At 35.0% G+C, this 26,336-nt stretch overlaps 1 protein-coding gene and 1 pseudogene across 1 annotated transcript; both read right to left on the bottom strand.

Annotated features, from left to right (window-relative positions):
- Positions 1 to 2,703: 2,703 nt before the first annotated feature.
- LOC129306819 (NAC domain-containing protein 83-like) lies at positions 2,704 to 4,281 on the bottom strand. The gene is made up of 3 exons (XM_054947567.1): positions 3,840 to 4,281; positions 3,364 to 3,638; positions 2,704 to 3,243 (listed from the first exon to the last, which is right to left on the bottom strand). Exons 1-3 carry the CDS (start codon positions 4,021 to 4,023, stop codon positions 3,019 to 3,021), a joined length of 684 nt encoding a protein of 227 aa, XP_054803542.1. The 5' UTR covers positions 4,024 to 4,281; the 3' UTR covers positions 2,704 to 3,018.
- A 5,840-nt stretch (positions 4,282 to 10,121) lies between these two features.
- LOC129306761 (glycerophosphodiester phosphodiesterase GDPD2-like) lies at positions 10,122 to 12,636 on the bottom strand (annotated as a pseudogene).
- Positions 12,637 to 26,336: the final 13,700 nt, after the last annotated feature.

Genomic DNA, 26,336 nt, shown 5'->3' with positions numbered 1-26,336 from the left:
GACTTTATCTGAACAATTGATCTGAATTTTAAAATTTAAAATTCAAATTAACTATTCACATAAAGTCACTCATTTATTAATCTTAAGTGTAGTATAAATTTATAATCGTTGATTTGAATTTTAATGATTTAGATGCTATATACACTCAGTGTTTGTATTAACTATGGTCATTGAATCCAAATCTTAATACGAGACAATTGTGTCCGCCAAAATCTCAACGTTTCCAGCTGCTACGAACTATGATTAACTTCTAAAACTCTAGTGTATTAGTCTCTATAACAAAGGTTAACTTTTGCCTTCTCCAACTAAAAAAGCTACTGAAAATATAGTGATACGTCATCAATTTATGGTTAATCATAGTGTAATTAGTGTCAACAGGCATTAACGATTTAGTGTTCATGTTATGATAATCTAATTATTGCATCGATAGGTGTACAAAATAAGGCAGAAATAAAGCAAGGACGACGAACAAAATCTGAGTAGGAGGAAGTAAAAATCACCACCACCATCATCACAGCGTCCCAATAGCTCCAATTTAGCAGATGTATGTGTGTGTGTGGGGTCTATGAATAGGTTTCCTTGTGTTCTTCATTCATAATAATGGTCGGCCCTTAAAGTCTGCAACGTACGACGCTACTCAATGTCCACTACATGCTGCCTTGCAAGTGTGATGATGTGATCCACAATAACACAAATTCTACAACCACCTTCAAAACTCTTTTCTCCACTTATTGCTTCAATGCTCAACGTAGTAGTGTTTCATAATTTCCTACGTGCGTATGCCTAAAGCGATCCACGTTGTTCATGAATTTGAAATCTCTGGTACAAGGACAAAGAAACGAAAAGTTAAGATACAAGATCGGCTATATAGGAATTCTCTAATACTGAAGTTTTATGTCGGAAGCTCTTTTTCTCCATTCACCACGCAGCCATTATATTTGAATTTGAGAAGGCATCATGATGAAAGACGTGAGAGTTGTCTAAAACCAAGTGTGCTGAAATGTATTTCACTGTACTCCTTATGGCTTTATATCCATGTATATATTTATGTAAAAAGAAATAATAATTAATATCAGGACATATATAATAACTTGTGATTCATGGAGTGAAGACAGCTCGTAATTCGATCGTGGGAAAATGATAAAGACTTGTATAGAAATTCATGAAGATGATTAAAATAGAGCGTGTATTATTTTGTTTCTTTTTTATCTGAAAATGTATTATTTTTTTTCAATAATAAAAATTTCCGATAACTTGTCCATGTCCATCATGAAGGACTCTAGACTATAGTTACGTATGGTTGACAAGTTTTTTTTCTTGAAACACGATCCTTCTTTTGAAACAAGTGCTCGTTATCGTTATCACAATGAATTTATAAAGACTGCTTGGGATATTCATACTAATAAATTGATTTTATTTTAGTTTTATCACAATAAATCCTTAGTTCGATAAATAAGATCAAATTAGCAATCATTGTTTAGCCACTTCACTTTCACTGATAAAGTCATGTTTGAATTATATATTTGCCCTGTTGAAAACGCAAACCTCCAATTGCGTAGCTGTATGTGAATTTGATTGGATTATTCTTAGCTGGACCAACAAAAATGGCCGATTTCTCTCATATACTGCCTACCTAAATATGCAAGAAATTAATTAATTTCAGTAGATTGACTAAATCAAAACAGAGGGGGATTTTCCAAATTTTTTTATAGATACAAACACTTGCTAATTCGTTACCAAGTACGTACCAACCATAAAATGAAATAAAATTAATATATCCTCATCCTCCGGCACCACTAATAAGGCAATGGGATCTAATTACAAGATGCTGATGCATGCGTGCGTGTCTGGATTTTGCTTACTCTTAAAATTCCTATTTCTCATTGTGTATGTATATTTTTAAGCAGGTTACAGTATAAATGTTTGTCAATGATTTTCTTCTTCGGTTATCTTAATCTATACCATGCACCGGCTAAATGATTTTCCTTCAGTGTCGGCATTATTGCCAAAAGGAATCTTTTTATGTCAACAGCCACAAAGAAGCAATAAACAACATTTCATTTAGTGTGCGTCTTGCTTGCTTCCTCCCCCAACTTAACCGACGCTTAGTTTTTTTTCTTTTTTTTTCTGGTATTTAATTTGTTCCTTGTTCGCTTCACTAACACCAGATCAATTTAAAATTCAAACGCATTAATCACTTCGAATATTTAGATTCACCATTAAATCAAGAATATTTGATGGTCGGGTCTGATGGAAATAAAAACGATACTGTTCTTGTCTGTTACAAAAATAACATTAGAATTATTATTTTTTTAATTTCTTCTCTGAAGCATCTCTTTTTATTTTATCATCAATTACACCAGAAAGGGACTTTTTTACTTTGGAGTTTCGATGTGTAACGAAATCATTCATGAACGGAGTATTGAGTTCTTGAACTAAGACAGATTCTTTCAACCCCATGTGTGTTGTTGTCATGTAGGTTCTATGCTCTTTACCCATATGGTATCTCGGGTTATCTTTCAACAAGATCATGATTAGATCCTTCACAGCCTCTTTTCTGCTTTCTTTGGATGCCTCCCCTTTGTATGTTTCTCTGGGTCATTATTTTATACTTTGGATCATCTATTTGTCTTTTAAAAAACCATTTGGCTTTTGATAATAATAGAAGTCCACACTGTGATTAGCAATATCAGGCAGGCACTATACATAATACTATCAGATTAATGACGCTTTTTATTTATTCATCATCAGTCTGTTCTCTCTCTCACTACAATGATTCCCAACATGATAATTATTAATGAGGATTAGGAATGCTAAAACAAACTGATCAGTTTCTTTGAGCCCACTGATTAAACATAACCCCACCCATCCACGCCATTCTCATTTAACTCTAGCATATGTAACAGTCGGGGAAAATAAAAAGAGAAACAGGTTTTCAGGGATCTAGATGCTTTTCCTTCTCCGTTTCTTACAGAATTTCAGCAAAGTTAACTGATACCACCGCTTGGACTAATCTAGCTAGTTAGAAGCGATGGTGTCACTGCCTTCACTGACACTCGGGGACGGCGGCGGCGGCGGGGCTTCGTCAGAACCATGATCGTCAGCGGTGAAATCAATGAAGCTGGGTTCGACCCCCTCAAGCTTCTGAACTTTTTTGATATTGGACTGCTTCGCAGACCTTTTTCTCTTGGGCTTCTTCTCCTTCTGAAAAACCCGATACACAGCCCACTTTGTCCACGGCATCTACATTTGGCGTCAAAACACAAATCAAATATCAAATACTGATAAATAAGACAAGATAGGGAAAAATTCGGGGCACTACATTATTCTGTCTCAATGAACAATCACTGTTCTATTGTTTACCTTGGATGGGTGACCGATAATTGGAGGGCCGGCGAGGCGCAGCTCATGCATGACCCATTGTGTTTGGGCCTCGCCGGAACCGTCGCCTCCGCAGAAAACCAGGGTTCTCCTCGTCCCGACCACATAGTTGGTAGCAGAAGAAACAATTAATTTCTCTTTGCCAGTGGGCTTCCAGAAGCCAGTGCCCTCAGCAATCACGATGATTCCTCCATAGAAAATGTCCTTCATCTCGCTGAAAAAATACCCCTTTTCAACAGAATCTAATTCTCCCACGCCTACAGTCCGCCCAAACAAAAATCAGACATCAATACATCGTTTCGACGGGATTTAATTAACACGCCGTGATCGAACAACACAAGTATGTTTCAGCAGACAAGGAAATTTTGAATCTTTGAGAGACATTGAGGGAACAGAGTGAACACAGCTGCAAAGAAGAAGAAGAAGAAGCGAGAAAACGATGAGTATATTTGACAAACCTGGAAGCTTCCAGGGATCGGTCTGAAACACGTCGAGAACAGGAATCACTGCGGCAGGTAATGGCAGGCCAAAGGCCAACTTCCTGAGATAGTGGACGATAAGCTCCTCATCAGTCGGGCAGAACCTGTAGCCGATAGGCAGTTTAATGCCTCCAGTGATGACAAAGCTGGGAAGAATCTCCATCTCGGAGAATCTCACACACAACACACGAGATAGAGAGAAAGAGAGAGAGGAGGGGGTGTCTCAATCTCAAATCTGGGATTGGGATGGTGAGATTGGTTCAGGGGAGACTCATTATAAGGAGAAGGCACACAGAAAAGAAGGGCAGAAAGAGAAGGAAAAGAGCGCAAAATAGGGAACGCTCGCGATGTGGCCGGGCCTGGGGCTGTGATGGGCGAGGGATGACGAGGCAAAGTTTAATTTATACAGGCAGGGTAGAGTGTGTGAGCAAGGAAGAAATCCGAAACATTAACTCTCCTCGTAATTATGACTCCAAAGAGTTCTTGACTTTTTAACTATTGCTTTTCTCTGACGGTCCTGGGGAGCCTTTTCTCAAGCGTGTACGGGACATGTAGAGTGTGTATACTGGAACATTATATCTTGCCTGCCTTTGGTCAAAGATGAATCCGCCCCCTTTTTTTAAAGCTTTTTGCATATACAGTGATCCTCATGTGTCCCACGTTTGGAAATCTTGTTCTGCTCAGATCCCTTTCTTTAGTGATTACCTACCCTCTCTTCAATTTCCGATTTCCTTCCTCTTTCTCATTTGGGTTTCTTTTTTCACTTGCGTGTGTTCAATAGGTGGCGTCCTATGTATATGTGACCAATCAATATAATTAATGTTGTTTCCATTTATAGTGGATTTTTTTACACTATTTTTGAGGCAGACTATCCAGATAATTGAAAACTTAATAAGCAAGGCTTTCAATAAATCTAGCAATTTAATAGCCTGATTTGTGCCCAGTGAGTCAACATGTATATAAATAAGATTTAAAACTCTTCCCAGAAAATGCAATTTTTATATATTTTGATTTGTTTCTTTACCCAAATCTTCTTCTATTTTATATAATTCAAATTTTAAAAAAAAATATTACTATTGAAATTCAAACTTAAAAGTCAAGAAATGATTTTAAAAATAAAATAAGTTTTTACGTCCTTCCACCCATATGTTATTAAGCTTAACACCTGAGATGTTACTTGTAAGGAAGGAGTGGATTTATATATATATATATATATATTACTTTCACCTAATAGTATATTTTTATTCAGCTTAATTTTATCCAACACTCCTACTATAAATCAAATTTGTTCCCACTTAACATCCCAAGAACAGTACAGAAAAATCGACGCCAAGGTGTGTAGCTAATTACAACTATAGTTATAATGTCTCGCTGGATATGACCCTCATGTGCGGTCGCATCATCTCCTTCTCTTTAATTTAATTTTCTGGTAAGGCGTATGTGAATTATGATGTAATGAGATTTATCTCATCGGATGATATATATTGTGTCATCTTTCTTTTTTTCAACACAACAGATTACGGACGCACATCTGTTATCATTAAAGGCACTGATTCCCCTGTGTGTTTCCACTGGTGATAGTTTCCACGTTCTTTCCTTTTTCCTTTGACTACAACCAAAAGGATATATATATATATAGATATATATTCTCTAAAGAGCACGTGTGGCTCCATTTCCATCTATAGTTGGATTGCCTACCATCAGGATGTCGATGACAAAACGACTGTGTTTTTAGTTGTTGCCAACAGAGGTCAAACAATGAGATTAGCGTCACCAAGATTGCGCAGTCATAAAGCCTAAAAAAAGTTGACTCTGAAAAAACGTGGGAAGGTCAACCCCTGAAGATTGACTACGCGGTTAACTTGAAGGTCTATTTAGAAGAAGTCCAAGTCTCAGGAGCTTAACACTTTTACGGACAAACTGCAAGGACACCTCTGAAACTGATACAACAATAATTAATCATTCCATCACAACCTGGAAACGTCAATAAATAGATATTAGCAGGCAACATTTATTACTTTGAATAGCAGAGTACTGAGTGTTTGAACAGAAACTTAGAGAAGTTTCAGGCTTAGGATATAACCCGCGAAGCTTACAACATCAGAGGATTAAAGATGTCCCCTGCTGTACAGCTAGTTGTGCGTGACCAAATTTCACACATCGTGACTCCATGCTAGATTGTCCTGCTCTGCTTGTTTTCAATTATTATTTGCCTGTATTTCTGTGTTTGTATCTTTCTAAGCAATTTGGTCTGATTTGACCATTCGGTTTTTGTTTGCTTTATATATATATATATATATAGTTTGAGTGGTCTGTTTTAGCTGTCATGTTTTTTTTAGAGTGCCTTAGAATGCTAGTATTTGTTAATTAATTAGTTGCTTCCTATGATTCTTTTGATATTATTATCTTCTTCAGGGTTTGATCGGGTTAGCAGAAACGATGAACAAATGTAAATAAAAAAAGATCACTTTCCTACGACTGAACTGAACAAGTTATTGCAGGACTCTATCCTCATGAGTTTTAAAAACATGTTAATATATAATTTCTTAAAGTCCATTACATCACATTACTAATTTTATTAAAGGAAAACTGTGCTGCAAGTTACAATATTTAAATGTTTACCGTTAAATTAAAGAGATGCGCTGCAGCAAATCAGGAATTGCCACATATCAACTTCTGCAGACGAGGGCTCAGCAGGAATGATGGGCCAATAATAAATTATTAATCAACCACGACGACAAAACAATAATTTAATTATTATGTTATGTTTTTATTTTATTGGCTTTTGCCTTTGACGAGCACCACGCGTCTCGATGCGTGATGGAACACATCGTTTTGTTTCCTTCCGAGTTTCTCACGGACATGTCTGCCTTGTACTGCTTAACAATAATAAAATGAAGCACTTAATGAGAAATACCAATAAAGAATAAGCATGATGCATCATACGTATGAGGTATTGGTTGATGATATATCATTAAAACCAAAAATAATAAATGCAGATCAAATTTAAAGATAATGTCGTTTCTTGTGTTGTCTGGTTGAATAGCCTATTAATAGAGATTCGCTGTGAAGGTCACGTAATTAGGCTGTGATCTATAACTTTGCCTCTCTATGTGGTACAATAAGATTATAATAATGAATGCAACATATTATCTTATCATTCATAAGATTATAATAATGAATGCAACATATTATCTTATCATTCTTTAATTAGTGCCATCATTTAGTTGTTCAAGGAACCTCACACCTGCCTTTCTTTCCACTTTATTTTGTAATCAATCATCTTCTTTTCGTGTCTCTGATATCATTAATTAAGTTTCAAACGCCATGTTCAAGAAAGCGGCCTCCTTATTCCATATATTTGTAAATGAATAATATACATTTTTAGTAAATCAAATCAAATCAATTCAAGTAGATCTCATGAGAATTCCTAGCTTAGTTATGCATATACTTAGGTTTGGTGGTGAGCTGAGGCTGTTCTGTCCACAAAGCTAGATTATTCTCAATCTAAGCAACAAGGAATGGTTGTTGGAGAGGACATGAATATCTGATCCCAATGGTAATGATGGAAAGATAAGGCAATGCCTCTGCGTCTAGGGACTTCTTCAAGCTTAGGCCATGAAGAAATATCCACCACAAGCTGTCCTTTCCCTTCTTAATTCCATTTTCTGATTGTTTTATTTTCTAGTAATGTATCGGACAACCAATATATAACATCTTTCATGAAGTTAATTATATTAGTTGTCTGAAATCTGGACATTGTGGACAAGTAGGTAACGATAGAGAGGAATGGAATCCTAAACTGAATTATTTTTTCTGTTGATGATTGACATTTGATGTTACTAGGTTAGGCAGGCTAAGAAATTGGGATTTGCTGTAGATAACAAAAGCAATTTGGAATTTATTCTGCAGGTTTCAGGTGTTCATCTGAGTAAACATTGTGATTTAAGAGATTGTACTCAAGTGGGATTTCGTTACCCTTTTGTCTCCAAGTTTAGTCTGCCTCCTCGCAATAGCAAAACTAATAAAATTTGGCAAACGTAGAGCTTGCTTTAAATAAGAATATATATCATAAATGATAATAGTCATCATAAGCTATAGGTGGCAGATTTGTGTGTACTTGAAAATATTGCAATGGGGTCCAAATTCAAAAGAGGAGCTGAGGAGGAGGAAGAGGAAGAATGAGTGTGAGGGGACCTGAAAATAATAACAATCATTTTTTTGATTATCACTCATTATGTATTGTTGTCCATCACTTGATTTCTGAGAGACACAACCATGATGGATCGGATCTCATGGGCACTATTTTGAAACATCTTCATGTTATTAAAAAGTGTGATATATATATGTATGTATGTATGTATGATGGTTTACTTTATCCTCATTCACCTTCAAAGCAATTGTAGCTAGGGTTGTGCAAAAAAGTTTAGAACTGATCAACCTTCTCTAATCTGACCTAACCCAATCAGGTTTGAAGGAAAAAAAAAAAAACAAAAACAAACAAACATTATACTAGACTGACCAAGTAGAGCTAGTTGTTCGGGTTAAACTAAATCTTAGATTGACCTTCAGGAATTAGTCTAGTTTGACTCAATGATAATAATATTTATAAAAATTTCTATATGTATTTTGGTTTTTATAGTTATATTTCTAATAATATTAGTTATTTTCTCAGTTCTCCCTCTGCTCTCCGGATCATGATGCCTTCATTCCATTATCCTACAGATCTACCTTGTTCTTCCCCTTCATTTCAATATATCTATATCCTTCCTCGTTCTCCAATTTTCGCCGTGTCCAGTAAGCCTATCCTCTATCCTCCCTCCCTCCCTTATTCTTACACATAGCCTCCCTCCTTCCTCTCTCGTTGCTGTTCTTGGCTTTTTCCAATAATGGGTGCTTAGAAAAAGGAAATGCTTCACGGTTTCAATTCAGATCTGGGATCTTCTTTTGTGACTCTTAAGATCTTTTCCTCCTCCTCCTCCTCCATCTTCATCGATCAGCTTTGTTTCTTTGATTCTCATGTATTGCATGCTTTCTTGTTTCGGCTCGTTCCATCTCTTTCTTTAGGTTTTGGTTTTTAAGGGGGTATATGGTGGACTGGTCTGGTAACCCGGTGACCAAGTTCAACCTAGACAAGATCGGTCTTCCGAGCAGAAAATTTAGCCCAGTGCTACTTCATACTAGACTTCAGGTTGAGTACTAGCCCCGTTCAAACCGGCATTTATGCAGCCAATGTGGGGTTGTGGGAGCCTTTCCCAACAAAGTCACTACGAGGGGCATGAGATTATTTTGTTGGAATTGTCAGAGTCTGCATGTAATTTCAATTGTTTGGATTTAGTGAGTGATATAAGTCCCCTCATTTAATGAATATTTCAGTTATAGTTATTGGATTCTAGGTAGTGCTTGTAAATATTGTTATTCTCTTGGGGAGTGAAACTGCCTTGGTCACCGGTAATATTGTTCTTCGAGGTTCATAATTTTGCTGTTTAAGGAATACACCCAGTCAGAGAATATCTAAAGGAACAATTGCATGGGGCGTTTTTCCTAATGGTGAAGTGAATAAGGAAATCCTACGTCAAAAATGTTTAATTAATGAACTAGTCGAATAAGGATCATGGAAGGTTTAATCATATAAAAAATTTTAAATTATTAAGGGAGAGTCCGTGAATATATTCTTTATCATACTGTCAAGACATTTCACCAAGAAATGCCATGGGCTCCTCAACACGCAAGCAAGTGGAAATGAAATCTTCTTTCGGCTTACATCATCACAATACAAAGCGAGACTTGGAATTAACATCCGAGAACCAGATGCTACTTAATTTTCAAAGACCCAAAACTACTCTGCCTGAAATATATTCCAATTAGAACCAATGATGTGTTTTGTTATTGTCAGCCATGCATTTTGCCTGTAGGTTCTCAATTTATTGCAATCAACATTTTCAGGGAAATACTTGGAATGATAGAACCAAATACTATTTAATTGTAATTGACCCTAAAAATTTTACCTGAAATAGATTCCAATCATAATTAATTCGATGGTTCCAATCATCAACATGCAAGTTTCTTCGCCTCTAGATTCTCCCCTTTTTCTTTTCCTATTAAATTTGGCGGCTAAACTATCTTGCGGTGTATAGCCAGCAAATGAGTAAAAAACTTATAAATGTGAGGGCATTAACTTCCAAAGCACCCCCTCACATTAATAGACTTCTTTGCATTAATATGCAGGATATCTCAACATCGTTGATGTACCTTCTGACATAAGCAAAGTACTATTTTCATTGACTCTGGTTATTATGATCTGTCAAAAGATACCACTCATATAAATGGATAATATCTATATTTCAGCATTACGTGCACGTTCTCTTTCAGACAATGATTCTGAGAGAGAGAAGAATATAGGTACCGGCTTTTGGTGTCATGGCACGGCATTCTCTCCACCACTTGAGGCTTGAAGAAAAAGAAAATCTCAGGGATCGAAAGTTGCAAGACTATATACATAGTAAGAAGAAGGCTAAATTCAATAGGTGTCTTCGTTAGTGCTGCATCAATTTTGGAATAAGGTTCAACAGAAAAGACATTTCCTTCGGCGAGAATTGAGGCTTTAAGTTATCCTGCATCTCCTCCTTCCCTTTAGCCAAACCCTGTTCATCTCCATCATCCTTTGATTGCTTTATTGTATTTGAAATTGCTCCTGTTATTTCCTCCACAAAATCAACTATTACCCCATCAACCCCCATCAGATATTGCATGTAGATTGCTTCTGAAACATTGCTGCACAATACATGATTAAATCACATAAGTTCCCAGAATATCACGATTCAAATTGCTAGGTACTTTCAAGCAGAGAAACGATGAACGGGGACAACATACTTCAGTCTTCCATAGGTGAGGAGAGAAAGTTTAGAATCTTTGATCTTTGTTATTGCTCCAGGGTTCCTAAATATTGCTTCAACCTCGGACACTATTCCTTGCAATCCATTCTCCAAACAGAGTTTTATAGCCTCCTCCAAGGAGTTTCTTCTTACATCGTAGTAAACTTCAGTTCCTCCTTCAGTCAAGAAATATACCTGGTCATGTGACATGAACAGGAAAAGTTCAGAAAGAGAATTGCAGATTTTCAACAATTAACAAAGGACAAAGTGCTTACAGGATAGGTGCTTTGCAATTTCCCAACCAGCCGTGCAGCATCCGGTTGGAATGTTGAGAAGATAATGGGTCTATCCTTGGCAAACTCGAAAACGGTCTGTTCCACAAAATTCCAATGCTTGATCACAACGTGAGCAAAGCAGAGAAAAGCTAGCTTTAGAGACGAAGTGAATTGAATGCTGCAAAAATTATACCTTCAATATATCTTGGAGGTTATGGATGAGATAATCTTGTTCATAGACCATGTAGTCATCATATTTGAGCTCAATGTTGAAACCTAAAGAAGGTTCCACCTGCTGGAATGCTTCTTGGAGGGTACAGAGTGGGTCATCTTGTTCAACGGTCCAGCTTACTATTTTCCCATCATATGTTTTCCTAAGTAATGGTTTCCCTCCTTTAGATCTCTCTGAGGACCATAAGAAAGGAACTCTGACAGACAAAGATCTGTGACTCTTTTCTCAAACACTATACCCTGAAAATCACACCACTGACTTATTAGAATGTTCAATATTGGAACCTATCAGGAAGGACTAAGAAGCTCGGCGGCCTAAGCTTACATTCTCTTGAGAAAGGATGAAGCTGTCGTGGAAAATAACGGGACAGTTATCTTTTGTCACCTGTACAAAAAACCACATATCCAGTTTTGCTTTAACCTTTTCTGCGTTTGCGTCATTTATCTTCATACTCTCCAAAGCCAAATCAATTTTAATAGAAAAACCCCCAAAGCAAAGGGAAGAAAACCAGGAAGTAGAAAATCAGTACTCTTGCGGATTAGCGGGAGCAATATGAAGGTGTAGAAAATTCAGAGTACAAGCAACACAGACCAAATAACAATGAAGTATTTCAACCAAAAGGTCAGAGTAAAACCCCCAAAACCATGTGTTATTAAGATGAGTAAACTTCTTGATAAAAATTTTTAATCACTTTTCATTTATCCACTTTGTTGAAGAAAGGGAATTTAATAATGCAAAAGTAAATCACTAAAATAAGTAAATGTTGATTCAACTCACAGTATTAGTTTGATCAAACATTTAAATTTAAATTACTAAAGGTCGGATTGAACTATTTTAATATACTGAAGCCTAAGCTAAGTAATTTTTTTAATTTAATTCTATTAAAGGTAAATTTAATGGTTTAAACGTAAACCCTCTTGTTTAAATTGTTCATGTCAATGCCAAATGCGTTGAAGAATTCTCAAAGGAAGTACCAGACAATCTAGTGTGGACCGGACACCGCATCAAATCAAGAAAGGAAAATGACATTTGGGTGATCGTAAATTAAAAATAAGTGGCATAACATATTTTAAATTTTAAAATTATTTTAATGGTTCTGAAGAAGAATGAAAGAAATACTTAAAAAAGAATTAAACATGTTTATATTTCTTTTATCATATGAAACTCGGATCCTTATAATTTTTAAAATAACAAAAATATGATTTCTTCACTACAAATATTTTCAATCTGACCATTGACCAACATTTTTCCAGCCAAGAAAATGCCTAAGAAAAGTCAAAACGTTCAGATGAACGAGATTTATCTTCTGGCAAAAAATGGGAAATCATTCAATAAAAAGTTAAAAATTAAAGAAGAACAAGCAATCACACAATTGTCGGTGGCAGAAAAGCGACAAGATGAGGCGATGATCAAACTCAATGAAATCGACGGGGAACTTGGCGGCGGCGTTGAAAGACACAATGGAGTTCTCCTTGATGGCTCGCATTCTCCGATCATAGCAGGTATTTTGAAGATTGTTTCAGCCATGAGTATGGTTTTGAGGGGTATTTATGATAATAATACTCATTCTGTTTCCTTGGCCAATACACAACACTCTTTATGAGTCATATTCTTTGGGATATTCTCCCACCTCCCACCTAACATCGTTATCGTCTTCTAAACATGCAACTTCCACACCAATTAAATTAACTGATTATCATTTAGGACAAGATGAGAATGAGATTGATATTAGGATAAAAGTGTAAAAACATTCATTGAGTGAAAATTTGATATAGTGATTTATATGTGCACATGATGTGTTATGCAGATATTCTTAAATTCATGAAATATGATTTGGGTATTAGAAATGATAATAGACACATGTATAACATTCCTGTACTGTAGAATTTTTGAAAAAGGGTTAAAATGTATTTGGATGTCTAATTTTTTATGTGATTTAATTTAAAAGTAAAATTCATGCCATTAGTTAATTTATAAAAAGAGCTTTTCATAAATATCTAAATTACCTCATACGGAGAGCCAAAATTTGCTATCAAAATGACAGCAAAGTTGTTGTAAAAAAAAACATGTAACACATCACGGCGCGTGGTACGAAGAGTGAAAAGCCATGTGCATGTGCACAAACTATGACACAGTACTTTGTTTTTCATATTGTAATAGTTTTTAACTATTTTTGACTCATTTCACTCTTTTAAAATATTTCGTGCTTTAAAACATTATTTTAGTCTGATAAAAAGTTTAATAAATAATTTAATTTATTTTAAATTATGAAAACTTTGAATTCCATTTCTTTAAATTACAACTTTATAATCTAACTTGGGTTATTCTCTTGATTACCTAATATTTAAGTATTAATTGTGTTTAGTAAGAAAGATATTTTAGAATTCTCATAGCAATGTATATATATACATACATACATATATATATATATATATATATATATACAATTTACTAGTATAAAATAATAGCCATTGTTACCTTCTTTCAAACTAAATTTATACATATTAGAATGTTCTTGACACCACCAACTCAAACACTACTATACAAAAATTAGTAGTAATAGATATAATTATTTAAAGAAAAATTACAATAGCTCTTATGGAGCTAACTTATTTATAATAAACAAGCTTCATGAAATTCAAAAATCACAAATAAGTTCCTTTGAACTTAAGTGTAATTTAAAATTTAGATAAAAAGATAATAATACCCATGTTAAACAAATATACATTACATCATCAAATAATTTCAACTATTTCATCAGTAATTTATCATTATAATTTTAACTTTTTACAACTATAATTTCACACACTTACTAGTTAAATTGATCAATTCAACTATTGAATATGTAAAGTTATGGTTGTAAGTTGTTGATAAAATAGTTGTCAACAATCAATATTAAACCTTGTTAGTAATGAATGTGTAACATCCTAATTTTTAGATAAAAAAATTTATGGAATTTAAGTTTTATTAAAAAAATAAATAATATGAATTTATATTATTTGAGGTTATTTGGAAATAATAATATGGTTAGAATTTAATTATGAATTAAAAACTTAGGTTTAAAATTATATAAGAAATATTTTGTTAAGATATAATTTTAAGATTTAAAAATGTGTGTGTGTGTGAGAGAGAGAGAGAGAGAGAGAGAGAGTTAAAAAAAAGAAAAGAAAAGAAAGTAAAACAAGGGAGAATCAGTCTAAAGTCCCATGGAAGCACTTTAAATACGCTGAGATTCCATGAATTTAAGAAATAGCTGCCAGGTCCCTAGGGACCTAAGGGTAAATAAATTGAAAGCAAAATTACCCATTTGCCCTCTATTTGAAATATGAAAAATCGGTCTGCTTCCCACTAACCCACGAAACTGAAGACGGATGTGTCTTCCTCATTCTGTCCTGCTCCAGAGCTAACGGCCGAGCACTATTCTCGCGGTCGCATTCCATCGGAGAAGACCGTCACGTCGTTAGAGAGTGAAAAACTCGAAGGAGTAAAGAACGAGAGTTGCTCGCTCTTGATTCAGCGACTTATATTTGCCCTAATCACCATCATCGGATTGTCTCTCTCGCCGTCCTCTGCCGCTGTCTCTCTCGCCACACAAGTTCAACTGCCATTCATTATGCATTTTCTTCTCCCATTATTCCTTTCTTTGTTCTTTTCTTTTTTTAGCTGGTATCTCGATTGTGACTTTAATTTTTTGCATCTCTTTTTTCGCACATAACTGTAATTCTCCGTCTCTGTTTTTTGCTCGTATGTCGATTTCCTTCTCACTGTAATTCACCGTCTCTGTAATCCTTCTCAGCCTGTACCTGGCCATCCTCAGCAGAATCCCTACATTTCTTCTTCTTCTTCTTCTTCTCCTTCTTTGCAGTTTCCACCTGATCTGATTCCTTGCCAGCATCAGCTTGTAGAGCAGCATCGTCGTCCCCACTTCTCTCTTTCTTCTTTTTCTTCTTTTCTTTCTTTTTTTCTTCAGCAACAGGAAGCTCTTGCATTTCCTCATCCACAAATGCACCGTGAGGAGCTTGACAGAAGCCTCCAACTCCCTTTCCAATCTTTGTCATAGCTTTTTTGCTCGTATGTCGATTTTCTTCTCACTGTAATTCACCGTCTCTGTAATCCTTCTCAGCCTGTACCTGGCCATCCTCAGCAGAATCCCTACATTTCTTCTTCTTCTCCTTTCTTGCCTTTTCCACCTGATCTATTCTTGCCAGCATCAGCTTGTAGAGCAGCATCGTCGTCCCCACTTCTCTCTTCTTCTTTTTCTTCTTTTATTTCTTTTCTTCAGCAACAGGAAGCTCTTGCATTTCCTCATCCACAAATACCAGTGAGGAGCTTGACAGAAGCCTCCAACTCCCTTCTTCCAATCTTTGTCATAGCTTTCGTTCTATCTTTGGCTTTCCTTTAGTTGAACCGGCAAGTCTACTTAGTTGTTGCCTTCAAGACTCCTTAGGCATGCTTCAAGCTGTGTGAAAGTTATATATAAGAAATGGTAGCAAGTGACAAACAAAAGTAGCAGAAACTAACTAGAGAATAGCACAAGCACCTTAGCTTATTTTTCCAATCCCATTGAATTATGTTGACCATGTCCAAGAGCATCTTCCATAATCGCCAATGCTGTCTTTGCAGCAAGTGACCGGAAATTTTACCCTTAAAGTTTTAAGCAGGCAGACTAATTAATGATGCATAATAAATAAGCTCATATTTTGGGGTTGCATGCTTAGTCTTTAAGGCCCTAAAGAGAGCCTTTTCAGCACCAAGTATCTGTACAGTACTCCCTGGCAGCTTTGCAAGATTGAGGAAGCTACCACCATGGGCAATAAGGCAAGCACCAACAAGCTTCCCAACAAGAGCGGTCAAATTGGGTGCAATAGTGTTCATCCTGCTCTTAAGATAATCATATAGTTATGCTCTGTACTCTGAAAGAGACAAAACCTGGTCACACAGTTCTCTAATGTTTATCAAGTCAAGCTTACCAACTATATTTATGATATGTTGCAAAAGTGTAGCTATGCATGAGATTTTTGTAATTACTTAAGGCACGTATTTGCATGTTTCAACTTTCAACTACTCCTCTTGCGTTTTATATTTTTATTATGGTTAGTTTAACTTCCAATTCTGCTTAAAAATATGTTATTTTAAATATGGATGAATTTCTCCATTGACGACAACTGCTTTCTTTGTTGACAACAACCATATGCTGTATTAACCAAATCATTTATTCAATGAATGACAACTAATTACTTTAATGACTACAACCATAAACTCCATTGACAACAACAGAATGCTCCATTGACTAGAGAACTGTCATAACTAGTGAACCGTCATGCCTTTGTGACTTGTGTTTTTTTCTTACTAATAAACAATGCTAGTGCAGAAATCTGTGAGTTGGAACTTAGTAATGACTAGTATGCATATATCTCTTTTCAACACATGTAATTGAACTTTTCTAATTGTTTTCCAGATAAAAGAAGATGAAAGATAAAGCAAAGACAACAGTGAAGAGATATACCGTACCATTTCATACGCGCTGCTCTCCTAGCCAATTTGGTGAAGTAGCAAAATATGTTAAGAAAGATGAGAAATTACAAAAAGAGTTGAGAAGCTAGGATTCCATAGGCTTCTTGATGTGTCTTGTAAAAAAATTCAAAGAGATATTTGTGGAGAGTTGATGCGTGCCTTTGACCCCCCAACTCGTGAAATATGCATAAGGGGGAAAATCAAGCAAATGAAGGCCAAGGATGTGAATCACTTGATGGGCTTACGTAGTGAGGGTAAGCAGATTACTGGGGATGTCAATGTGAATGATAGAGCTTTTAAGAATTTGAGAAATACTTACTATAAAATGCCTTACAAGGAAATAGCTGAAATGATTATATCTGGAAAGGAGGTAGCTAAATTTGAGTTACTTTTTGTAATGTATGCATTGGGAACCTTGCTATTGCCAACCACAAATCATGAGGTTAGCGACCGTATATTGAAGTTCGTTTATGAGACACAAAAGAAACCAAGCATATATGATTGGGGTATGTTCATTTTTAATGAACTTTGCAAGGAGGTAGAAGACTACAAGAAATAGCTGAGCAAAGGGAAGGGAAGGACGAGGAAGAATGTTGGGAGATGTATCTACTTTCTAATGGTAAGTGTGTGTTCAATTTACATTAATCCAAAGTGATAGCCTTTCAAAGTTTCCATGTAAAGGTTTTATGTTTATACTGATTTGTCAAGTTTTTAGGTATGGGGCTTCCAGAATTTTCCAGTTGGCCAAGGTTGTCCAAAAGCTGTAGATGCTCTGAAATATTGGGACGATGATAAAGTGAATATAAGAATAAAGTTGGAGAAAAAGAGCAACCGAGGCATCTTGTATGAGCCAACTACTGTACATGGTAGTTCATCTACCAAGGTGTATAAAGAATCGGCATTTGTTCACCCGGTATGTATAAAATAGAGTACAATGGACAGATATATATGGTCTTATTTATGCACTGAGTTAGCAATTGTCTTGCAGGAAGTAAGGAGGCTGTATGGAAAAGTGCTGTCATTTGTGTCTGACATTGGAGAGGAGTTAATGAGCTTATAATCAATGCTGCTTGGACAAGGCTCAAGAGAGGAAGAAGGTGAAAAATCACAAGAGGAAGAAGATGATGATAAAGGGATAGATTCTAAAGGAAAGAATGAAGATGAAAAAATAGAAGAGGAAGGACTTGTTGATGAGGGGACAGCTTCAGAGAAAAAAATGAAGAAGAAAAATTAGAAGAGGAAGAATATAACGAAGAAGGGGCTGAACAATCAAAAGAGGAAGAGAATGAAGAAGAAAAATTAAAAGAGGAAGAATACAATGAAGAAGGAGCTGAACAATCAAAAGAGAAAGAGAATGAAGAAGAAAAATTAGAAGGTGAAGAAGATAAAGAAAAAGATGATGAACAGCAAGGTTCTCCTAAAGAAAAGGGCAACAATGACGATTCAAAAGAGGAAGAGGCTAAAGAGGCAGGTGTAGAAGGGAAAGATTCTGCCGAGGACGAGGAAGGAAGAGGAGAAGAACAATCAAGTAAACATCCTAGAAGATCAAAAAGATATAAAAGATCTGCTGTGAAATCTCCATAGGTTAGAACTAATGTTGGAAATAAGAGAAAAATGGATGAGAAGGAGCAATTATTTCAAATATGCACAACACCATGTGAAGAAGATGAGGGAGACAAGTAAGTCCCTATACTGTGCCTAAAAATTGACTGACTAAAGTATTAGTGACAATCTATTTAATTTTTCCTTCTTCTTCAACAGGATCATTGTAGATTTGTATAGTTACTACTTGACTCGTGCAGAGCTATAATGTTTTGGTGGAAAGAGATGGATTAGTGACAGGGTGATGTCAATGGTTGCCCGAACTTTGGTAGGTGACCAAAAGGAAAATGAAGGGAAAGTCTGGAGACATATCTTTGGTTTGAATTCATGCTAAAAATGATCAACAACCCATTGAAATGGACGGTAGATGACAACAAGGGAGAAATATTTCCTGAGTTTGTTGGATATAACATTGCTGATTGTGATTTCATTTTTAGCCCAACTATTTTCCATAGTCACTGGTTTTGCTATGTCTTTGAGACCAAGATTAAGAACTTCTATGTGTTAGATTCATTGGTCAGTAACAGGGAGTATTTCCAAATACAGCAGGAAGAGGAGGAAGAAGAGAATGTTGAGAAGAAGGGCAAGGGAAAGGAGAAGAAGAAGAAGAAGAAGAAAGGACAATTGGATCCTAAAGAAATGATGGCAAGAGGATGCGTATGTCTATACTTGTCACTCAACATTACCAACATCTATATTTATCGTTGTCTTCTTGATTAGTTGTAAATTAACATTACTAACATTGCAAGTCTTGAGTTTGCAAAGGAATTGCTTTCACTCTCTACTTCGTGCAGTCAAGCCATAATTGTTTGAGGATGATATTAGCACGGACATTATATGGGCTAAAGTTCATGTGCAAACTGATACGTGAGTTCCTTTTATGTTTATACATCATTAAGCTTATATTTACATGTGAAAAATTAATTTTACGTTATGTTTTTTATTTTGTTTTTAGCCATACTTGTGGGGTGCACGTTATGACATGGTTACAATCGTGGGACAACACTGTGGATAAGAATGGGTATACGATGCCAAAATACTCTAACGTATGCATTCTTTGCTTTACATTTTCCCTCTTTCATGTACTACATATTTGTTGTTGTCCCTTATAAAACTTACTTGTGGTGCAGGATGACCTCTATAAGAAGAAGGTAGAACTCTTGTGGTGGCTACTGAGTCATCGTAACAATGTGAAGGAGCCCGAAGCCATGTCCTTGTTAGAAGGATCCCAAGCGATGAGGAAAAGGAAATAGAAGATTTTTTATAGAACCTTAGGATATAATTTTATTGATCATCATATCCTTTTATATAGTTAGCTCATTTTGTGTAGTTAACTTAGATAACGCTGGTTATAAAAGCTAATTACAAGTTTGTAAATGTGGCAGACAGTCTGTTTTATTAATTGCATGTCAACAAGTTGTTATCACTTTATTGACAAGTGTCTATAAGTACATTAACAAGTTAATAATTCACCGTTGACAAGTAGTAATAACTATATTGATAAGGTTGTAATTCGCCATTGACAAGTGCTGAGGTAGTAAGTGCTGTGGTTTCCTTGGAAAATTAGCTAGTTAAATGAACCAGTTGACTACTTAGCTTTGGAGATTGACAAGTACTATTAACTATATTGACAAGGTAGTAATTCGCTATTGACAAGTGCTGAGGTAGTAAGTGCTGTCGTTTCCTTAGAAAATCAGCTAGTTAAATGAACCAGTTGACTACTTAGCTTTAGAGATTGACAAGTACTCTTAACTATATTGACAAGGTAGTAATTCACTATTGACAAGTGCTGAGGTAGTAAGTGCTGTCATTTCCTTGGAAAATCAGCTAGTTAAATGAACCAGTTGACTACTTAGCTTTGGAGATTGACAAGTACTATTAACTATATTGACAAGGTAGTAATTCGTCATTGACAAGTACTGAGGCAGTAAGTGCTGTTATTCCCTTTAAAATTCAACAAGGTACAAGAACCGATTGACTACTTAGCTTTAGATATTGACAAGTACTATTAACTATATTGACAAGGTAGTAATTCAACATTGACAAGTGTTGAAGCAGTAAGTGCTGTTATTCCCTTTAAAATTCAACAAGGTGCAAGAACCTGTTGACTACTTAGTTTTGGATATTGACAAGTACTATTAACTATATTGACAAGGTAGTAATTCGACATTGACAAGTGCTGAAGCAGTAAGTGCTGTTATTCCCTTTAAAATTCAACAAGGTGCAAGAACCTGTTGACTACTTCCGTTGCCTATTGACAAGTGGATATAACTATATTGACAAGGTAGTAATTCTCCATTGACAAGTGTTGACGCACTTGGTGCTGTTAATCCTTACGAAAATCAACCAGGTGCAAGAACCTATTGACTACTTGCCATTAGTCCTTGACTATAAGGTATCAATTCATTTACAATTTATGCATTTGCTATTGAAAAGTGCTAATACATTATGTACAATAAACCAAAAAGTAAACAAAAACAACTTCCATATATATAAACAAAAAAATACACTTGTCTGTAATATTTGCTAGCATGGATTAGGATTCTTGCAAGTCTTGGAGGTATAACCAATCTCATGGCATATTCCACAATGGTACACCTTTTCGTTTTGGAATTGAGATTCCCTTCTTTTACTCTTTGGCCTACCAGGAGGCCTTCTAGTCATTGGTGGCTTTAAAAAGGTTTCGATTAATAAATTTGTCACCGTCAATGCTTCTGGACGTGGACAGTCATGTGTGGCTATCGGCTTCACGCTGGTGGCATATATCTATTCTTGAGCAGTAAACTTGTAACATTCATCCACAAAATTGTACACATTGCCATGAAGTAACTTGATTGCTGCATAAGCATGTGGACAAGGTATTCCACTCATTTGCCATGCTAAACAAGAGCATGTACGTGCTGCAAGATCAACATTCAAGTGTATTAGTCCATTAACTGATATAGTTTGCACAGAGATCAAATTTTCTCTATAAATTTGTGCGTGTAAATTTTTTGCTCTCACAACTTGCTCCATAACTTTTGCCTCAACGTTAGGCCCGACACCATGTTTCTAATTTCCCATAGCCGCTTTACTAGCGCCCATCTTCTTTGCCAATTTCTCTCTATGCTCATGAATCAAGACATTAACATTGTGTTTTCTCTCTTTCATAATCCAAGCATTAAAGGATTCTGCAAGATTAGTTGTGATATTATCCCATCATTTATATCCAAACTTGCATTGAGCCCATTGATCTACATCCCCTTGGGTTTCAACCCATTGTGCCAATTGTGGACAAAACAATCTTAGATTCCCCATTGCAATATTAAATTCAGCCTCATGCCTTGCATAGGCAATTGCATCAAGTAATTTCAACGCATCATCTTTCATGTTGCTCAAGGTACGCGTCTTACCTCTATTGATTTTCGTAAATGCTGTGCTAAAATTTTCCTTCACATGACGGTAGCAAAATGCATGTCTCTCACCACTACCAAATATAGCTTGCACGGCACCAATAATCGCATTATTTCGATCAGAAATAATTATTAACTCCATTGATCTTGTTATGTCTTTGACATTTTGAAGAAACCAAGACCAATCTTCTAATATTTCCCCACTAACAATGGCATATGCTACCGGAAATAAGTCATTATTAGCGTCATATGTACATGCTGACAGCATTGTTCCCTTGTATGGACCGCTTAGGTGACATCTGTCTACATAAAGTATGGCTTGACAACCTCTTAAAAAACCAGATATAGAACATCCATAATCAATGAATAGCCTCTCAAATCTATTATTTGAGGCATTCTATTTTGCAACTGTCATCGAATCAGTTTCCATTAATTGATCACAAATCCAAGGGATTATGCTATAAGAATCTTCTGCACGACCATGTATTTCCTGCAATGCTTTTTCTCTTCCCCTATTTCTCTTCCCCAATAGGCTTGACTATAGCTCAATCGCACACCATACTCTCTATACAAGTCTCTTGCAAGTTCATTGGCACCTTTATCTATATTAGACCTTAGAGCATCAACCATGATTGATGATGTTAATTTTGACCTTGCCGGGTGTGACACAATAAGGTTGTCTTGCGCATTATGGGTGTGATCATTGTTGAATTTTGTAACCCTTAAAATCTCATTATCTTTCCCTATTGAATATGTTGCAATGTTCCATTCACAGCCCTCCACCTTGCAATATGCAATGATCTTTTCTTTGTTATTCTTCTTAAACTTGTATGAAAACTTGTGGGAGATGCTATACTTGTACAATGCTTGTCTAAAGGCATCAACATTAGGAAAAAATTGCCCTTTACCTACTAACAAATCCTTCCATTTCATAGAACTTATTTTAGGTATTGGTGTAGGTACCATTTGTACAGCGTATGCCAATTCCGAGTCTTCAATCTCAGGATAGATACTTGGTAGAGAGAAAGAGCATCCATCTGAAACTCTCAATAAATTATCAATCCTGCATTCAATGACAACATTACAATTGTTCTTTCCAACATATTTGCATTAACAAACAAATTTACACAACTTACACATGTTGGTTCTCTAATGGGCAATCCATTGATGCTTCTATGGTGTCATTCCTATTTGCAACTACATACACATGTCCACTTTGTTTGTTATATTTGATCAGATGTTCTACTCCATCATCATCAACTAGATCTACAAGTGTGCTTGCATCAACATTGACTGTGAATTTTAACTTGATTATATTACTTTCATTCCCTATAATTGATGATATCATTCTTGTCAACTCTTCATATGTTGTCCCTTTCTTTATTGTTCTAGTTCTAACACTCCCCCCAACATATTGCATACTTCCTTGGTCATCATTTTGAAAATGCCCCCTAGATGGAAAAAACATAATATATGTTCTCCTGAAGAACTTGCCATCTTACAGGTCAACCTACACCACACACAGTATATTGACAACTAGACAATGTGTATTAATAACATATTTATCCACTATTGACAAGACGTAGTGTTCATTAATAGCAGAGATTTTTCAACAAAACAAGCTTACCTCAGATGCTTGGGAATAATATATAAATTGTCTTATATGAAAAAAATAATATAATACATGCTTTCCAGTAGTGCTTGCATTCTTACTAGTTAACCTGCATAGTACAGTGTATTGACAACTATTTATCTCATATTGATAACACAACAAAACACTATTGACCACATGTAGAGAAATATTCATATCAGATATTTATCAACGGAACAGTGTTGCGCCAGATTATTCCATATATCAGCTATGCAAACTGAATGATTGCAGGTTTACCCAGAAAGCATTATCCTACCCTTAGACAATAATGAAATCATTAACGTACAAGAAATTGTTTACCCAGCTAACAATGGATATGCTACTGTTGATCGGTAATTTACATAATCGTTTGCGGCCAACTATCGTTTACCTAGAAAATTTATTTTTTGCCGATGAAATGCTGCTGTTGCAGAAGAAACACTCCCAACTCACTTAGATGAAGACAACGGCTGTAATCATGGACATGAGGAAGTAAAGATGATCCTACCGTGATCAACAACCATGGATATGCAGAAACCTTTACTATTGCTTATCATGGGTTTCCTCAGACATGCGCGCGCAAGCAAAATCTTATTTTCAATGCTAGAGGGCAAATGGGTAATTTCACTTTCAGACTTATTCACCCTTTGGTCCCTAGGGACCTGGCAGCTATTTCTTAAATTTATAGGACCTCAGCATATTTAAAGTGCTTTCATGGGACTTTAGACTGATTCTCCCTAAAAAAAAGAGAGAGAGACTGTAAAAGTCCCATATCGGTTAGATGTGGGAAGAGAGAAACGCTCCTTGTGTATAAAGAAGCGATACGCATCGTGGAGGCACAGGCAGAAGCAAAAGAAAAAGAAACTTTTGTAATTTATGAAAATTACAACTAATGACCCAAGATGTAATTTGTGAAAATTGCAAGTAATGGCCCAAAAGTTTGAATAATTAAATTCAAACCTATAGTTTTTTTATATATAATTTTGGGACCCATAATCCCATTTTTATATTATTTTTCTCTCTTCCTCTCACGTTGCTCAGTGTTTTCTCGCAAGGGGGGTTATTTTCTTTTTCTTCAGGTATGTTCCAACTTTCCTGTTTAGATTAGTATTTAAAAAATTATTTAAGTACAAAATTAATTTTATAGTTATTTTTTTAAATAATATTAGCTTTCTAGTGATATGATTATTTTGTAGAATAAAGTAAATATTTTGATTAGAATTTTTCTATAGAATAGTTAATCTGATGATATAATAGATTAAAAATATAGGTTAAAACTCTTAGGGATATAATAAATATTATAGAATATTTTTTTAAGGTTAAAACTCATGTTTAAGAATTTTTGAGTTAAAATCTAGATCTATATGGTTGAATTTATGTTGAATCTGAGATATATGGATGAAACTTTGATTATTAAATATTTATTTAAATATGAATAGGTTTTTTTGAGGTTATAGAAAGGTGATTTGAGACCTCAGGATAATTCTAAAATTTTTAATTTATTTTTGAATGAATTTTTAGAATATAGATGGATGAAATTGTGATACTAGAAGTGATTTGAAACTTAAAAATAGTTTATTAGGGTACGAGAATTTTAAAAAGAATTTAAAAAGTTAAATGAGGCATAAATTTTAAATTAGTGTTAATATAAATTTTAGACCTAAAACTTTCTAACTCTTTAATTTAGAGTTATTTATTAATTTTAATGTAAAATTAATATATAGTATTGTGAAATAATTATGTAGATTATATTGACAAAGATAGTGGTGAAAATGGAATTGTGAAGGGAAACTTGTTATTCAAGACACAAGGTAACCATTATTAATGTGTTGTGATGGGTGTGTTTGTGAATGGTTATGTGTTATTTTATTGTTTAGAAAATTATAAACTATTGAAAATAAATATTGTATATACTTATTTGAAATTATTGCCAAGTGGGTTAAAAATTTATTTTTGTTTATCATGATGAGATATTATTGTTCGGATATATTTTTGTTTGGATATTTGAATGATGCATGACTTGTCAAGGTATTTTAATGTATAGTGTTAATGGAAATTTCTATTCGGTTAATTATTACCACGTGGTAAGCCCTTATTGGACCCAATGAGTGGCATGTCGCTTGGTCCAACTCACCTTTGGTCGGGTGATTTGGCCTCCGAGCATGACGAAAGGAGGATATAAGGTGCAATCATGCAATTAAATACTTGTTCGGTTTGTTTGAAAATATTGTTTGGTTAAATATTTTGTGTGCCCACTTAGCAATCGCATGATTAGTTACATCTGCATGCATCATTACATATTAATTTTTGGTTACTGAGACTTTTAAGTCTCATTCCCCGTGATTAACATTTTTACAGGAGCGAGTCCGGTCGAGAAAGCACCAGAGGCGTAACTTTAGTGTATGAAATACCATCTTTTATGTTGCCTCTCATTTTATATTATGCAATGTATCTTGTGCCAACGTAGGACATTTCTTATTTTGACAACATGTAAATTCTAATCCTTTTTATTAAATGCATTTATATGACCAAAAGGATTATGTTTGTCCCTCTTAATTCATGACCTGATTTAAATATTATGCCATGAGGATCCTGTTTGTCCCTTATGGTTCTAATTGCTTTTTGAGATATTTTAAGACATGTGGTATATTGTCTTGGATGTACCATAGTAGAAATTTTTCTACCATGATAAGGGTATGATAAGTGTTCAATGAAAAAAAATAATTTATTGAATTAATAATTTGTGAAAAATTAGTTTGTAAATTTAAGGATATTACAAAATGACTGTTTAACTAATAGATATGTGAAGTTACAATTGTAAAAAAATAAAATTATAGTTTGTAAATTGTTAATGAAGTATTTGTAAATTAATTATTTGACTGATGTAATATATGTTTTATAAGGATCTTATTGCTTTTGCAATTTAATTTTAAATTACACTTAGGTTGTAAGGGAT

Source organism: Prosopis cineraria, unplaced genomic scaffold (assembly GCF_029017545.1).
Source record: "Prosopis cineraria cultivar Desert tree isolate PC_DT_omini unplaced genomic scaffold, ASM2901754v1 PC3, whole genome shotgun sequence".
NCBI classification, from domain to species: Eukaryota; Viridiplantae; Streptophyta; class Magnoliopsida; order Fabales; family Fabaceae; genus Prosopis; species Prosopis cineraria.
This window is presented reverse-complemented; position numbering and strand designations above follow the sequence as displayed.